Source organism: Dermacentor variabilis, chromosome 7 (assembly GCF_050947875.1).
Source record: "Dermacentor variabilis isolate Ectoservices chromosome 7, ASM5094787v1, whole genome shotgun sequence".
Taxonomy (NCBI): Eukaryota; Metazoa; Arthropoda; class Arachnida; order Ixodida; family Ixodidae; genus Dermacentor; species Dermacentor variabilis.
In genome coordinates, this window is record NC_134574.1 from 60,155,018 (window position 1) to 60,172,810 (window position 17,793).

A 17,793-nucleotide genomic window follows, 5' to 3' on the forward strand; every position below is an offset into this window, starting at 1 on the left:
CAGGGCCATACCACAGCGACGGAAATATCACAAAACGACAAAGAGACAAGATTCACAGACGAGGCTGGCTACCCAGATGGCCAACGATTCGCAGCGGCAGTCAACACCAATGGCAAAGGTACGCACACAGCGAGTATCAAGACCAAACAACCCGAAACGGCCAAGGAAGTGACCGTTTCCCTTGCTATGGCTGACACATAAAGCCAAGTTACCCTGAGCAACTCGCGCACAGCAGTTTCCCTCCGCCTAGCAACAAGTTATGCAGAGCAAAGCGACCACCTGGCGGAAACTACAGATTGATACTTATCCAAGCCCACTAGCATATGATAGATTCATCCCTGATATCTATCACCACAGCAAATGCAAGGTCTGCTGTTTAGAACCTGCTACACTATAACATATGCTCCGGGAATGTGAGCCAAAGACTAAAGGCATTAATTCCAATGTTTGCTCGGCGAGGTGGGCCGATGCCCTGCACAGCTCCACTATCGCTGACCAAATCTGGGCCCTCCAGGAGGCACGCGAAGCGGCGACTAGGCAAGTCCTTGACGTCCCGACGTGGGCGACCGGAGCCCGTGTCATCAAACATCATAAATACTCCACAAAAGTATCTTCCAACCAACGAACGCCTTCGTTATACTCCTCGATGCCGCTGCGCACAACATTGCCTTCGCGCTTGACACGGAAAAGCCAGTTCGCTGTGAGAAGGCAGTTAGAGGTTCTCTCGTGGCTGCCGAGCCAGGCATACTGCCGCGTTACTTCTCCCGAGTAAAGCCTCGGACCGCTGGTGTTGCGGCGCGCGCTCGCGTTATCATGCGGCTATTTTATTATTTGTCACGTTTCCTTTATCGCGCCGAAAAATAATTAGGTGAGACATAGTATACTGAAAACAAAAAAATCGGATCTTTTAAAGCACAATTATTATTTTTATAACAACGTTGGCGTCCTCAATGCAGTAATTAAGGACTTTGTTAATTATTATCATACAATTTTTCGATAGATCAAATGTGCAAAATGATCCTCCTGGTCAGGTATGTTGTTACTGACAGAATACTCTTTGTTGCGTCCTCGTATACTCGATATTTTATTTTGAAGAATTTGGCTCACGTGAGCTGGGACATCCTGTAAATTCTAGGGAGTACATGACATAAACCAATAATTAACCTGAAAGCTTTATATTGCTTGCGCGAAAGCGTTTTGTTTTCTCTTTATCTTTTTTTTGCTTGTTCGCACCGTGTTTGCTGCACGACTGCCCTTCGTTAAAATACGGCGTTCACCTAGTGTGACGGCGCGTCCTTTGCCCAGGTGTGGTCCAGACAACTGGAATAATGAGGTTGTCCACATTGACAACAGCTGCTCTGTGGCGTGAAATGCGTGGCAACTTTATGCGGAAAGCAGTACCGAGAGCTGAAAAAATGAGCAAAGATTGCATCGACGGTTCGTGCATGAAAACGCCGAATGTCAGTTTCCTCACTTTTCGACGAATTCATAAGGAATTCTACCGCATTGGTATTTTTTAAGAAAGTCGCAGTATTGCCCCGGGAGCCAAGCATGGATACAAATAGGAAGGTATTAGAAAACAACAAACAGCAAGGCTTGTAGTTCCATTGGTCGGGCAGATTACAGTGAACGTTTGCTTACTAATTACGTTACAAAGCATGCAGGGTCTCATGCCTCGCTCAGGTAAACATGAGCAGATCTCATTCGATAACCGCGATCACTCCCTACGACAACTCTGGTACGTTGAAAAGTGGCAGCAGTGGCGAGCGAATCGCCCTTCGCTCTGCCTCCCACTTCAAAGTAAACTATCGCGACAAGAAGCCACCAGTAATAGGCGAGCATAGCCTTTGTGCCCACAGCAGGTTACCTAGGCCTTTCTGCCTCATGGTACATGTAATTTTTTCGCATCTATAGCAGAAGTAAGTGCTAAGCAATGAGAAAAATTCAGAGAGAAACGTGATATATTCGTCTCCTTTTGTAAGCTTATACCAAACCCATGTCCTGTATCTATGATTGACGAATTTGTGTGGCGGGAGGACCAACCGAAGTGCTTGTATTTTCGCAACCGGAGACGAAATCATTCGCAGCCACAATAACAAAAACAACAGAGAAAATAATTCCCACGTGTCCTTAGTTATCGCCTAACAGACGCGAAGGTGAACCATGAAAAGGGTACTGTAAATCACTTTGATCCACCCTAATCCACCCTAATCCTCTTTATTACGCGTTAATCCACCCTGATCAACCTTAATCCAACCTCTGACAAATCATTAATCAACTTTGCTAATCAATAATACTCTGTTATGTACGGCTGGACAAGCTTTGGTTCGCTTCTGGCCTTTCTTGCGTCACATGATATAGATGAACGCGACCTCGAAACAGAGATTTAAGACTCGCCTTAAAGAAAAGCCTACACGCGTGACTCGCCGATCATATGCCGACTTTGTTCGCCGCTATCATTGTGCATTGAGTGCAACTTGATTTTGTGAGCACAGGTTCGCCTAATGAAAATTCACCGACGATTACTATACTCCCTAACGCAAAATTTGGGGGGCAGTCTTTTACGTGTTTTGGGGCGCTATAACGTGAAACTATTCCGAACTTTTCTATTCCATTTCTGCAATCAGCCTTCCGCGATTGGTGAAAAATTTTTAGACCACCCCCACTTCACCTGTCTGTCACGCGACGTCACAAAACTGCAAAACTCAAGGCGTCAAAGTGACGTGTACGCGTTAAAGATGCATTAAAAACAATACAAAAAGTCAGCGAAACAGAAATGGGTTTGGGCAACGTGCAAAACTATGAAGCGCAAAGGAGAGAACCTGCATGAAAAGATGGCTAAGGAGGAGGCAGCCGACATAAGGTCAATCCTAGTTAGCATAAACGAAAAACTTGATGAATTGATGCCACTAAAAGAGACTGTGCCAAACATAGAAAGATCAGTTCAGCTGATGTCAGAAAAATATGACGAAGTTCTCAAGAAAAGTCACTCAAGAAAAGGACGCGAAAGAAATGCGAAAGAGACTGGAAGCCCTTCAACTAAAAGCACAGAAAACAGAAGCCGAAAATGAAAAACTACGAAGTGAAATTAACGACCTTGAGTGGCGAGGCAGAAGGCTAAACCTTGAACTTCACGGAATTCAGGTATCCACTGATGAAAATCTGTTAAGCAAAGTGAACTCTGTGGCCGACGTGATCGGTGTGTCCAGGCTTGACGATACAGACATTGATGCTATTCACAGATTGCCGTCCAAACTTGATAAAATTCCCGGAATTATCGTCAGATACGCAAGGCAAGCAGTGAGGGATCTGTGGTTTGAAAGAAGGCATAAACTGAAGGAGAGCAAATGTAGCGCTTCCATTCTAGAAAACTTGACAAACCATAACCGTCAATTGCTACAACAAACAAAACACTGGGCGAAGCAAAATGCGCACCAGTACGTCTGGCACAGAAATGGTAAAATTTTGGTGCGGAAAGCCAATGGTGCTTCAGTGATTGTAGTGCGCAGTGCACGTGATCTTCCTACATAATTCTTCTTATTACGTTATAGCCACGTGTATGAAAGTTTGCCATGGCTAATCGCACTTACTTTCTTCCTGATGAGGTAAGCACAGTTGTAGCAAGTTATAACAAAACTTCCCTCAAATGTCTTCACTTAAACACCCGTTCACTGTGTAACAAGGAAACCGAAGTTGATGCTTTTATTGCTAGCTTTTCTTTTTTGTTTGATGTCGTCATGTTGACGGAAACTTGGTGTAAAGACGGCCAAAATAACTACACATTCTCCTCTTATCAGTCATTTTCGTTAAATCGAGCCACGCGCCGTGGTGGTGGTGTTATGTTGCTGATGAAACGGCGTGTCAATTGTGAACTGCTTGATTCGTTTTGCGTTGTTTGCAATGACTTTGAAATACTCTCGGCACGTGTGAACAAACACGTATTTTCTGTTTGCTATCGGCCTCCTGATGGAAATGCTCCGAATTTCTTTAACTTTTATGAGCAATTCCTGGATTTCATTTCTTACAATGGTTACTATGTGATTTCTGGTGGTGATATTAATATTGATATGCTGGCAAATACTAATCTGCAAAAAGCAATGGAAACGCTCATTATCTCAAATGGGTGTGAGAATACAATTACATTACCCACAAGAGTAACAAAAGACTGTGAAACATTACTTGACCTTTTCATAACAAACATTGACAAAACGAACATCACGACGGCAGTTGTATCATCCGATCTTAGTGATCACCTCCCGATAATTTTCATGGTACAGAAACACAATATGGAAGCCCGTAAAATCCGACAGCGCGTTGTTTGTCAACCCATTACGAAGGCTGGTCTAGACAGTTTTAGAAACGAATTACTGCAGTCTGACTTTGAATGGCTTCTAGAAATAGAAAATGCTGATGACGCATACAACAGGTTTATTAATAAAATAACGGAGATTTATAAGAAACATTTCCCGCTAAAAACGTTTCCCCTGGGTAGAAATATTCGTAAGCCCTGGATTACACCCGCACTGCGCAGCAAAATTAACTACAGAAACTCGCTTTACCATAGCTTCGTTAAAACAAAAGATCCGAATCTTCTCAAGAAATATAAAACATATCGAAATAAGCTAAACAAGGAGATTAGAACGAGCAGATCTCGTTACCTTTACTCTGAATTCGAGAGTTGTCTATACAAAAGTGATCAACTGTGGAAAAAACTTAATACCTTTATAAGGCCTAGAAAATCGACACCAGGTATCCGGAAATTGTCATTGGATGGCAGAGAAGTAAGCGGCAATGCACTTGCCAATTCTTTTAATGATCACTTCCTTGATTATTCTGATTGTGGAGTACTCAATGAGTTCATCGACTTCATGCCTGCTCACAACCAACGTTGCGCTTTTCTCAGTCCAGTAACCGGATCCGAGGTGATGTCAGTTTTTTCCTCTCTTAAAAATAGTCCAAGCTGTGACGCAGAATTTATGCAAATTCGCCCAATTAAATATGTTCTTGACATTCTGTGTCCCTATATAACTTACATTTTTAACATCTGCTTATCGAGTGCGTTATTTCCGAAAAGAATGCAAATTGCAAAAGTGACTGTACTGTTCAAAAAGGGTGATGCGAATGACATGGGTAATTATCGACCAATTTCAGTACTACCCATATTCTCTAAGGGATTGGAGAAGGTTATTCATATTCGAATGTCCAGCTTCCTTGATAAACACAATTTAATCTCACCTGCACAGTTTGGATTCAGCAAAAACAAATCTACGGAAATGGCGTTACTTGAACAGAAAGAATTTATTTTATCACATTTTGAAAAACAAATGTTAGTACTGGGTATTTATGTGGATTTCTCTAAAGCCTTCGACTGTATTCATCACTGTACACTACTTAAAAAACTTGAAATATATGGAATCCGTGGACATTTCCTGCAACTAATTCAGTCATACCTTAGTCACCGGCAACAGTTTGTAAAAATTGAATCATATCAATCTGACTTGAAATCTATTATTAGAGGTGTTCCCCAAGGGAGCATTCTGTGTCCACTGCTCTTTAATATTTACATCAACGACCTTACAAATATCTGTACAAAATCAAAATATATTTTATATGCGGATGACGCCAGTATTTTTATAACAGCTCCCGATTGTTATCAACTGGTAAGTGCAGCAAACTCCCTCCTTATACACCTGAAAAAATGGTCAATAGCAAATCAGCTGAAAATCAATGTTAATAAAACAAAAGCTGTTATATTTAGGCCGAAACCGAAACAATTCAATGCTCCAGCAAACTTAACGTATGGGGGCGAACCACTACAAATAACTGATCAGATTAAAATCCTTGGCGTAACATTTTCCGATAATATGCTTTGGGATAACCACATTGACACTCTTTTGACCAAGTTAACTCGTGTAGTTGGCGCCTTATCTCGCCTAAGGACATGCCTGCCATTCAAGGTCAAACTACTTCTCTATAATTCACTTTTTTACTCTAATCTAAATTACTGCTTATTGGTTTGGGGCACAACTACTCAAACTAACTTACAGAAATTTTTGTCCTCCAGAAAAAAATGGTCAGACTGCTTTATGACTGACCATGTAACAGCCATACACACAGTTTTTTTCAAAAAACAAACATTTTACCAGTCAAAAATCTTTATGACTATAAGCTAACACTAGCCTTCAAACGCGAAGTATTTGATAATAGAACGTTTCTACGCGACTTATCATCACTAAAAGAGAACATTTCCATACACATTACCCGGCACAAAGAAAAATGGAATGTTATAACCCCTCGCGCTAACTACTCTACAGAAAAACTGTCCTTCACCCTGCCCACTCTCCTGAATAATTACAACAAAACTACCACTGATATTTTAAAAGTAACAAATGCTGCAATACGACAACACTATGTATAAGGTAGCTAATCTTTCTCATTGAATAATTTTTGTGTTCATTCCCGGTGTCCATTTCGGTGCCTATGTATGTTTTTCGATGTTCTTTTCTGTAACCCTTTTACTGCCGCCTTGTAGACGGGGCTGCGGGCTCCTGTCAAGCTGCCGTTCGTTCGTGCAGCTTTTACCTGCAGCCTCCTCCATCTTGCTTGATGGGAAATAAACATTATTATTATTATTATATGCCGAACAAAACTGAATTTTTTTTCTGAATAGCCGCAGGCTGCCCCGTTCCGAAAGAAATAAAAGATGGCTGCCGCCGATCGCTCAGACACTGGCTACTCGTACCTGGCGGAGAGCACGGTTTTATTTGCGTGTAATAAAACTTTTTGCGTGGCCGTGTAACGTGTTGGAGAACTTTCGGCCCGTTTACGACCACGTTCTGCCCACTCTTCTTTGCTGAGAATCCGTTTTAGCGTCATTCTTAGCTTCCGTTGCATGCCGCCGCGATTGTCGACGAGTCACCGCAAGCTATCTAAGAGAAAACGGACCAATCGCAGACGGCGGCGCCACCCTCTTCATACAGTTATCTATTTTCAGTGCACTGGCTCGGCCCCATCGAATCCCTCTCCACTTGAGCGCGCTGCTCGCCTCTTGTGAGCCAATTAGATCAGACGAGCCGCTCAGTGTAGGCACTGTTATTCGTTTTTCAAGCAAACAAAAGTGACCTCCTATCAACGAAGAGAGCGTTTGATTGGTTTGTTCAGACAACCCTGCGGGTGACTGCCCGATGCTTGCGTCGGCGGTTACGCAAATTTGACGTCAGCAGATTGGAATAAAAACATATTGGAATAGTTTTACGTTATACGGCCCTTGATTTCATGATATATTGGGTAGCGCGGACAATTTCTCTCGTGCGGCGCGTTGCAAACGCAGGCTACTGCCTCGCTAAGGCAGAGGGCGAGAGAGCCAGTGCGTGGGTGACGCCTTTGCGCAATTCACAGCAGCCGCCGCCGACAGACCTCGCAGATCACCCAAGCTGCTCTGTGCCATCTCGTAGCCATCGTAGCTGGACCATAGAGTAACCTAGTAAACGATAAGAGCGGACACTGGAGCCGTTTCGCTGCCGAGCTATGGAGCTTCGTCGATTCCACTAGATGGCAGAGCACATCAAGAAAAATGCGGCCGCCGCTCCGGCTAGCCGCTTGACAGGCGGCACGAGTACTGGGCACGACCCAACATGCGTGAAGCCTAGTCAAACCGCGTCGCCGGGCTCTTTCTGTAAAATGCACCAGAGCATTGTTGTTGGCTTTTTCTGCCAGCGTGTGCTTCGTCGCCGTTTCATGGGTAAGGCCACAGCAAGTTGTTGTGCGCGTTGTTAACGATTTATTCTCTTCGCATTTCGTTTTGTCACTGTTAGCCGCATGAACGAGTGACGGCTGCCTTGCAGCCATGAACAGCTGCTGCCCATTTGCTATGCTGACTTGCATTTCGTATTCTTTTTTTTCATGCGCAGCAATGAGCGGTGATGCTAGCGATAACAGCGACGCGGCAGCGTCCGAGCTGCGAGGCACGTTCGATAAAATGCCGAAGTTAGAAAATAAAATGGTTCGTTAAGAAATGCAGCCCATGAACACATGCCGTTCGGCCCAGAAAGCTTTCTGATACGCGCGACGACTGCTGAAAAAGTATGGTACTCTACTTTTACAAAAGAAATATTTGCAGTATGGCAATGCGCTCTCTCCCAAACTCTGTAGCAGGCTATGAGCTCTCGAGCGTTAGCTGTTCTGCGTTGGGATGAGGATATGTGTTTTCATGTTTTAATTGTGTATGGAGTCATTACCGTAGAAAGTTCGTTGTTTCTTAGCATATATAACAGTGCTTCGTTAACCAAAAAATAAAATAAAAAATACGCATTACATGAAGCAACGCAGCATCTCCGTCATAAAGCTTTGCAGGCTCCAGTATTGCTTATACGAAGGAACGTAGCGTCTACACTCAATAGCTTTGAAGCCTCTAGTATTGCTTACCTTCTGTCTGTCGTTCTACGTATTGCAGGAATCTACACCATTTCCTCAAAATACACTGTACACCCAAAGGAGATCATTCATCATCATTCAAAGGACACCACTGCACAAATTTTGACGAGGCTTCTTGCATTTAAAAGAAAACTTATAATCTAGTGACTAATGGTTTCGGATTTTTGATTTAGATCGTGAATATTTTATTAAAGATTGGCAAAAATCGAAAATTTTCAGAAAACGAAACCATCAAGCTTACAACTCTGTAACTCAGCAATGAAAAAAGATATCATATTTTTGTATCACCTAGTAGTACATCGAACGCGGAAAAAATTGATATGTTACACATGAATCTCAACATATTCAGTAATAGGGAAATAAAGCTTTTGCAGAACCCTTGCACACAGCGTAGCAAATTCACGTAAGATATAATATGACATACCGAATTTGTGCGCTTCCAATGATCCAATGGATTACGTTTAGAGAATCGCGATATCTATTCTTAATACGGAGGCATTAATTTGTAAACTTCGTGCTTCTATTATTTTTTCAAATTTTCGAATATTTAAAAATCTGTTTAACATAATTCAAGCCCTAAATCGAGATTCGGCTTCCGACAGTCACTAGAATTTAACTTAAATTTCTCTCTCAAATGCAACAAATCTCGTTAAAATCGGTGCGCGGGTTATCTCAGAAAAACGTTTTTGCGTTTTACATGTTTTGGAATAGGCGGCGTCGGGGTTGGGCCCGAGCTAAAGCTTCCTCTTAAACCTCTCGCTCGGCGCTCAAAGGCGCGTAGCTCCGCAGTATGTTTCCCAATCCAAGAGCGAGTGCTCGCATTTCAGAGAGGTGACTTTGCTATAGTAGGTATAATCTAGACTCAAATTGCTGCTTATCAGGAATTGTAAGGCACGCAGAAGTGTGCAATTTGATGCAGAAATTTCGCGCTTGCTGGGCTATTGAACCGGCATTCAACACATTGGTTCATGAAATGGCGTGGGAGACTCGAGCACCAAGACAGAAGGATGCGAATCCTTGTGTTACTGCTTTGACAGCGGCTCAGGGTGTCCGCACTCTATAGGGAAAGGAAGCGCAGGAGTCCGAACAATGTACGAGTGCGGCAGGCTCGGTAAGCACAAGACACTCTTGGGTGCAACCAGCACGGCGATCATTTCTGTACCTTGTAGTGCCAAACATCCTGTGCAAAAGAAACGGCCCACTACAGATAGGCGATGAGCAGGATTTGAAAATTAGACCATAAGCCCTCCTCTAGGTGTAACACAGTTTAGGCATGAAAGCTTTCCAATGCGGTAATGTATGGAAATTGTGTGTTTGGTTCCGTCATTTCTGTACACTAGTCCACATATCCGCTCTGCAGCACGCACAAGAAGGTCCACGTGCCCCGCTATGGTTACGTTCTCGATGAAGCCAACTCGTTGATTGCTTTTCTTTTGTTTCTTTTTTTTTCTTTTTTGCAGCCTTGGTCCTTTATTGTCTGAAGACCATGTATACTATGCTTTTACATTGTTGGTTGCCACATTCACGCGCTGAATGCAGTTGAACTCCTACCATGGTAGTAACGCGTACATACGCAGGATCTGATTATTACTTTACTACTAGACCGTATCGTACTGATATTATGATTCAGTTTTTACTACACTACCAGTAAAATCGCAACTACTTCGAAAGGCGCGTATATTTTTAAGTCCGGTTTTTTGTGCTGCAACGGAACGTAACCAAATGCTTTGGTGTTACGATCGCTAGTACTAATATTGTGCGCGCAGAAAGAGCACAGGGAGCTTTATAAGGTTGCAGTTTAGGTGCCCGCCGTTTTTCGTAACGACTACACACAATCCGAAAATTTTAACCACAGTCACAAGGAAATCATAGACGTGTACCATACAGCACCAGCGAGAACTTGCATAGAAGGTTTAGTTAGGATTTGCTCAGCGCATGCTCACAGAAACTAAAGCAAACCAATGGCTTTCTGACTGTTGTGGTAAATGGCTTCCGCGACGTCACGCTGGTTGCTAGAATAGCGAGTTAACCTGTAGCATGTGAAACTACGATGACTTATTCCCTATTCGTAACGTTGTTGCTTTCACTACTTCGGAAGCAAGTGCGAAAAAAAAACACGCTTCAATGACGCCCACGTCGACACATCTCTGAGTTGGGTTTCAAGAGCCGTAACTGTGCCACTTAAATAACTTTATTTCCTTTTGTTCAACAGTTAATTACAATACTGAGTCTTTCTTATTTTCTCTTCAGTCTTGGCCGAAAGTTCACCTGCACTTTTCAAAGAGAGGCCGTGAGGGAGTGGAGAGCATTGTTATATTTCACCTTAGCACTGTTTATAAGTTGTTGCTGCACATAGCGCATCAACAAAGCAGCATACAGTGATGGGCAAAACCTCATTCTTTACTTTAACGAGCCCGGGAGACTCAAGCGATACCCACGCCACTTTATAACACCTAATTTGCAGTCGTTCATACGCGCATGACCGGTCCGGTCATTTGTGACAGAACAACTTTTCTGGATAGTACATTTATGTATTTTTGTGTATGAATAAACTCAAACTTCATACTGAAGTTGGTGTCGCTCTTACCAGCATGATACAACTTGGGCGATTATGTTGCGGTGGGTGAGCTGTACGCCCTTCGGGAATCCTGTTGAGCCGCTAGAGTACATGATCGCCAACACTGCGTCCGGGTTCACATTCAGGGGCGGTTCGACGCCTTCCATAGAAGACTGCGTCAGCTCGGACAGCATTCGCGTTCCTTCGCAAGCTCCCTTGGTAACGATGACACTCTGTAAAAAATCATTTCGGTTTCGCACACAACCACATCTGTATAATGATAATGCGCGCTGTATCTTTCTTTATTGAAATTAAAATAAAACAGAGCTGTAGGGACCCTATAATGGTGATGTCTAGAAATTTTTGGATAATAGTGCCAATAAAGCTTTTAAAGTATTCTACAAAGAAAAAACCGTCATGGTGTTCAAGAATCTCGAGCATATAGTCCAATACACTCATGACACTATAGAGATAAAAGGCGACGACAAGTTGTTTCACACTGCATCCCTGGATATACGCGTTTGCAGAGCTCCGAACACATACACCAGAATATGATGCAAGATAGCTTTCTGGCGAAAGCTATCCATTTGACCACCGCCTCGATTCTAGGTGAGGCGATCACGCAGCAGCTCATAGACAAGCACCTCGGCCACGGACGATTCGGTGCACCCTCTCCACACTATCTCGAGTACGAAGGGCGCGACGTGCAAATGATGGACGAGGATTTTACCGTGGCTGAGGTAGAGCGTGTTCTCGCATCGCGCAACAGCAGATCTGCCCCTGGGCCCGACGGGGTCCCCAAGGAAATACTGAAGCATCTCATGAGTCACTCGAGTTTCTTACACACAAGATGAACGCAATCTGGTGCAGCGGCCTCATTCCCAAAAGCTGGAAAGAAGCCTACACAATACTCATACCCAAGCCAGGTAAGGCGCCGATAATCCATAATCTAAGGACTATCTACCTGACGTCGTCTGTCGGGAAGACGGCAGATCACGTCATGCTTAACCAGCTCACTGACTACCACGAGTCTGACAAATGCTATATTTACAACATGATTGGCTTTCGGTCGGTGCTCTCGACTCAGGACGCCATGAGGCTGATCAAGCACCAGATCATTGACTCCACATCCGCCGACACTAAGGCAATTCTCGGCTTGGATTTGGAAAAGGCTTGCACGCCTTTATTCTCAAGTGCCTGACAGAGTTTCATGTCGGCAAGTGGCCGTACACTTTCATGCGCTCCATGCTTTCTTCGAGGTCCACTAGACTAAACATTGACGTGTTTTGGACCCACAAAATTCAGCTTATATGCCAAAGGTTTACCGCCCCCTGAGCCCCAGCTCAGGGGGCGGTGAACTCACCAATGCTGTTCACCATCTTTATGATCAACCTGTCGAGGGCCTTGAACAAAATCTCAAACTTTAACAACACGATCTACGCAGACGACATCACCATCTGGTGCCTCAGCGGATGTGAGGGTCTGGTCTAGGTTGCTTTGCAAGAGGCCATCGTTGTGGTGGAGCGCTATCTTCTCCCCACCGGGTTAAGGTGTTCGCCCGCTAAATGTGTGCGCTTAATCTACAATAAGAGGCCCAGAGGTGGTTCTCACCACTCCTGGAAGCCCGTAACGGAGAGCCACATTATGCTCTTTACCAGTAACGGCTACCCAGTTCCGCGGGTGGACACTACCAGGGTCCTAGGAGTGTTTGTTCAGTCTAACGGGGCCAATGGAGACGCCCTCAAACCCATTTGTTGGAAGACCGAAAGCGCCCTCAGTCTGATCCAGAGAATCGCCAACCGGTACTGCAGAATCAGGGAGGACAGTCTGATCCGGATTATCCAAGCATTCGTGCTATGCCACCTCGCTTATTCTGTGACTATGCACAACTGGCGCGTGTCGGAGCGTTACAAGATCAATGCCCTAATAGAAAGAGTTTTCAAGCTTGCCCTCGGCCTTTCCTTCCGAACGCACAGAGAAGGCCTCAAGTTCGGAATCCCCAACATGTTCGAAGAAATTGTTGAAGTCCATGAGTCTTCCAAGTTTGTGAGACTCTCGGTACCCCAGGGGGCCGAGCCATACTTGGCATGCTGGGACGTAACCTTACGGTCGTCGGCCCCGACGCTATAAAGCTGGCCAACGACATAAGATCCAAGATTTCCATACACCGGATGCCACGCAATATGCATCCGACCTACAATGAAGGACGAAGACGAGCCAGGGGTAAAGCTCTGCTCACCAGCGCCAGCTTGAACAAGGATCGAGCATGCTTCGTAGACGCTGCTTCGTACGCTCAAGAAGAAGCCTTCTCCTCAGCGGTCCCTGACTGTGATTCGAAAGTCCTCAGCTGCGCTACCATCCGCACTTCTAGTTCCAGCGTTGCAGAGCAGAATGCGATTGCTCTTGCATGGACGGACAGTCTACGAGACACGATTCAATCAGATTCCGAGGCCTCTATTAGGGCCTCTCAGATGGGAATGGTGGCTCCCAAGGAAGCCCTACGTATCATCCAAAATGCTAAAGGCCACAAGCATCACTCACTGGCCTCGTTCTCGGCGCACCTTGGAAACCCTGAGGGTGCCTCCCTCAACCCAAATAAGGAGGCGCACTCGGCTGCACAAGGTTTTACTGACCGTGGGTCGAACAACGCGTCTTCTCCTGGGCGATCCGAGCCTCTCTGCTCGTACAACGAGATCAGCAAGCATAATTATCTCTCAAGAAGACTCCTACCTTTACCGCACTCCTCGCTGTGCAGGACCCAGGCAGTCACTCTCAGACTTCTACAAGCAAGCACATACCCGAGCCCCGCGGCACTGCACACAATGTTCTCCGAGCGCTTCCCAAGCCCAGACTGCCCCCTGTGTGATAGCTATGCGGACTTCGAGCACGTCCTGTGGTGCTGCGCCTCTGCTGGTCCCCCTTTCACTCAAGAGGAAATCAAGTCTACAATATTAAAAACATCGAAGCCCTGCAGAATCGTGCTGTGCGTTTTATTTTTTCGGATTATTCACGTCACACCAGCGTCACTTCATTGAAGAATCGTGCTGAACTGCATGTGTTATCATGTCGGCGTAAAATCGCTCGCTTATCACTTCTTCATAAGCTTTACCATCATGCATCACTTCGCGAGGACTTCTTTAGGCCACCCCCTGCCATCTTTCCCCGCCGTGATCACCCTTTTAAAATCGAGCGCTTCACGTGTCGCACACTATCTTATGCCAGATCATTCATACCGCGTACCATAACCGAGTGGAATAGCTTGCCATCACACATCGCAACCGTCACCGACATAAATGAATTTCAGAAACTTCAAATCCTTAATGAAAGTGCATAAACCTTTCTTGTGTCATGTCCCACCCCCACTTTTTTTCCTCTAAGAATGCTGTTAAAAGATGTTCTTGTCCTCTATGTAACATGCATATTGTTTTGGTTATTCTTCCTATTTTTATTGCGGTGTTTTGCCTTTTTTTTTTAAGTTTACGTTTTGTATTGTTTACTGATTTGTTATACATTAATGGTCTGAGTGCTTTCTATGACTCAAATTACCCTCCATTTTTCGTGTTTGTGATACGTATTCTTCTTGTACACTTCTGATTATTTTTACTACCGCAATAATCTTAATCGTCTTGTATTATTATCTTTTGTGATTATTGTTTATCAGTTTCCAATTTTTGTTTTCAGCTTACTACTCACTTATTACATCTGTATGCGTTACTGCACCGCCCTCCCTATGTAATACCCTCCTGCGAGAGGGCCTTTAGGGGTATTCTGAATAAATAAATAAATAAATAAATAAATAAATAAATAAATAAATAAATAAAGCTAATTAAGGCCCAGGACCAGACTTTCCAAATCCTGGCAGTCCAGAGGGCCCGCGAGAGGGCCGTGAGGTTTCAGCTGATGGTCCCCGTAGTGGGCCTAGCCAGGTGACGCTGAGTTTACTCGCGTCTGTTGTGGACCGAAGAAAGTTGTTTCATTCATTCACTCAGGCCAAAGTGAAAGAATCATAATGACCCCTACTATGTACTCTATTTCACGAAAATAAATCATTCGTTAGAGATTCACATGACCGCCTCATTACAAAGCTCACTCAAATGGACGTTTATGACCCACGCTTCCAGCGGGTCATAAATGTGACCAAGTTCGTTGTTTTGGAGCACCCTAATACAAAGGCATGCAATTCATCTAATAAAATGTTGCTAACGCTAAAAATAAGCAGGCAAAGTAAGACAGATTCAAACACTTTTGACGCAGCGCAGATAACAGATATATGCCTGCAGATAGTAACTGCACATTTAGCACTCTATTTGTTTAGAAGCGCTACCCGTGCTACCTCTCAAGCAAGGGAAAACGTACTAGACTTTAGGGAACTATTTAAGATGCTTGTGAGAATAGTGACAATTATGCTTTCATACGTTTTAAGTAGTGCGGGAAGGATACCATCAGCACCACTACAGAGGGAACGTTCTAGGCACTTTACACACTTCAAAACAATGTCTTCATTGACTGACAGCGAACATACCGTACCAGAAAGACAAGAAAGGCTACTTGAGGAAGAAGCATCTTTTGTATGAAATACAGAGCATAAATGTTTTGCAAAGTCAACAGTAGTGTTCGAGACGACATCGATATTTTCATCACCACGACATACGTGTTCGGTGCTATGTTTAGAAGAGTGAAATCGCATGTAGCTCCAGAAATATTTTGAACTACATGTCAGGCTGGCTTCAGCACATTCAATGTGGTTGTGGTGATCATGGTTACAATAAAATTTACAAAGACAACGAAAGTGCCTAAATTAAGGTTTTCATTTATAGAACCTGTTTTTGCCGCTTTTTTGGTTGCACGCCGTTCAGTTTTATCTGTTTTTAGCTCTTTTGAAATCCAGTGAGGGAATATTGATCTTTGAGCGTTTTGTAATTATCAATAAGTGCATGACATCTTCAGTGACTTTCGCAAACAAATGATCTGTTCCTGTACATCAGCTGCCCGTCTATGTACAACCAGTCGGCGTTTCCATGATAATGGTACCAACTAACGTAGGCTCCCAGAGAAGAGTTGAAGCGGAGCTACGCGTTATGATCTGAAGCAGTGTTGCGTTTCTGTGCTACCAGAGTTAAAGAAACAATGAAACATGGCTGTAACTTCAAGAGTCCCGAGTCAGAGTTTATTCAGACAACGTATGGTACAGTTGCCTAGGGCGCAGACCAAAGGCAAGTAGATGCCTGACAAGAAGTCTGCACCCTTCTTGCTCCCATTCGAGAGCACAAGACATTCAGCGCATAAATTAAACACTAAACGAGATGGTAATACAGAGTGGTTGGTTAACATTGAAACTGGTGTTACTTCATATTGAACATTTATGTACAATTGGGAAAACTTGTCTGGATCCTCCAGATGAACGTCGATACGCATAATGGAGAAAGTATCAATATACGTTAGACAAAAATGTAGAACGTTGCAACACCAATTCTCAGTGAAGTTTAGCTGCTGCATTGAATGAAAAGAGATAAAGTAAGGAGGAAGCGTTATTTTTGAGAAATGTGAGACTAATTATGGCAAAAAAAATTATTCATCTATAAAATCCAGGTACATTAATGTCTCTAAGAACGCATTATCGTTATTACGGCAAATTATAACGGTTTCTATTGAAGCCAGGATAAGACCAAATGTAGCAGTAACGTCAGGTGCCACATAGAAAGCACCAAGCAACACACGTTCACCACCTGAACAGGGCATGTCCATCTAAACAACCTCATCATCGTACTCATTATCCAAGTGACGGACACATACTATTACGGGGATATTGGGAGTACAGAAGATTGTATTTACATTATATATACAAAATGAGTCAGAGTAAAGATGGCTGAACACCAACAACACGCAGCAGCCAGCGTCCCACGATCGTCTGCTTCCGCTGTTCTTTCATCCTTCCGTAGCAGTAACCCCGGGTGGTGAAGGGCCGTCTCGGTGCATGGTAGTCCAAGAATTGCGAGCGAAGTATGGCTTCAGCCGCGAAACGTGTACGACGTCAAAAGGCGTCGGACTTGAGGACTTGACGTAGGACTTCATAAGGACCTGTGTAGCGAGAGAGAAGCTTCTGGGCGAGGAAAAACCCGATGAAATGGTGACCAAAGGAGCCCGCAAGCACCTGGCGCGAACTCCAAATCGCGATGGCAGCGGTCATAACGCTCTTTTTGTGTATGCTTCGACGCTCATCTCATAAACGACCTCAGTGACTTGACGTGCCATGTGAGCACGATCGATGACTTGACGAGCGTACTAAGTTGCAACACGTGGCACAGAAGGGAGGATGGCGTCAAACGGCGATGTGGGGTCGCGACCATACAAAAGATAAAAGGGTGAATATACTGTGGTGTCATGTCGAGAGGAGTTATACGCGAACGTCACGGAGGCCAGCGCGGCGTCCCAGTCGCGGTGATCGTTGGAGACGTACATCGACAGCATCTCTGTGATTGTTCGGTTGAGACGTTCCGTAAGACCGTTCGTTTGTGGGTGGTAGACGGTGAACAGCTTGTTCTCAGTGGCACAAGAGTGGAGGAAGTTGTCGACAAGTGGAGACAAGAAGGAGCGGCCGCGGTCTGTAAGTAACTGCCGAGGTGCACCGTAGTGGAGAATAATGTCGCCGAGGAGAAAATCACTGACGTCTGCTGCGCAACTAGCCGGCAACGCCTGTGTTATCGCGTAGCGTGTCGCGTAACCAGTAGCGGCGGAGATCCACTTATTTCGTCTAGTCGTCGTCGGAGAAGGGCCAAGCAGGTCAAGGCCTACGCGAAAGAACG

General features: G+C 44.5%; 1 protein-coding gene across 1 annotated transcript in view; it reads right to left on the minus strand.

Annotated features, from left to right (window-relative positions):
* Positions 1-17,793, minus strand: part of LOC142588660 (uncharacterized) — a gene marked incomplete at its 5' end in the record, with an annotated part of 133,848 nt that overhangs the window by 64,795 nt on the left and 51,260 nt on the right. Inside the window, 1 exon segment of the mRNA XM_075700484.1 lies at positions 11,021-11,223. Within this exon segment, the coding sequence (XP_075556599.1) occupies positions 11,021-11,223 (203 nt within the window).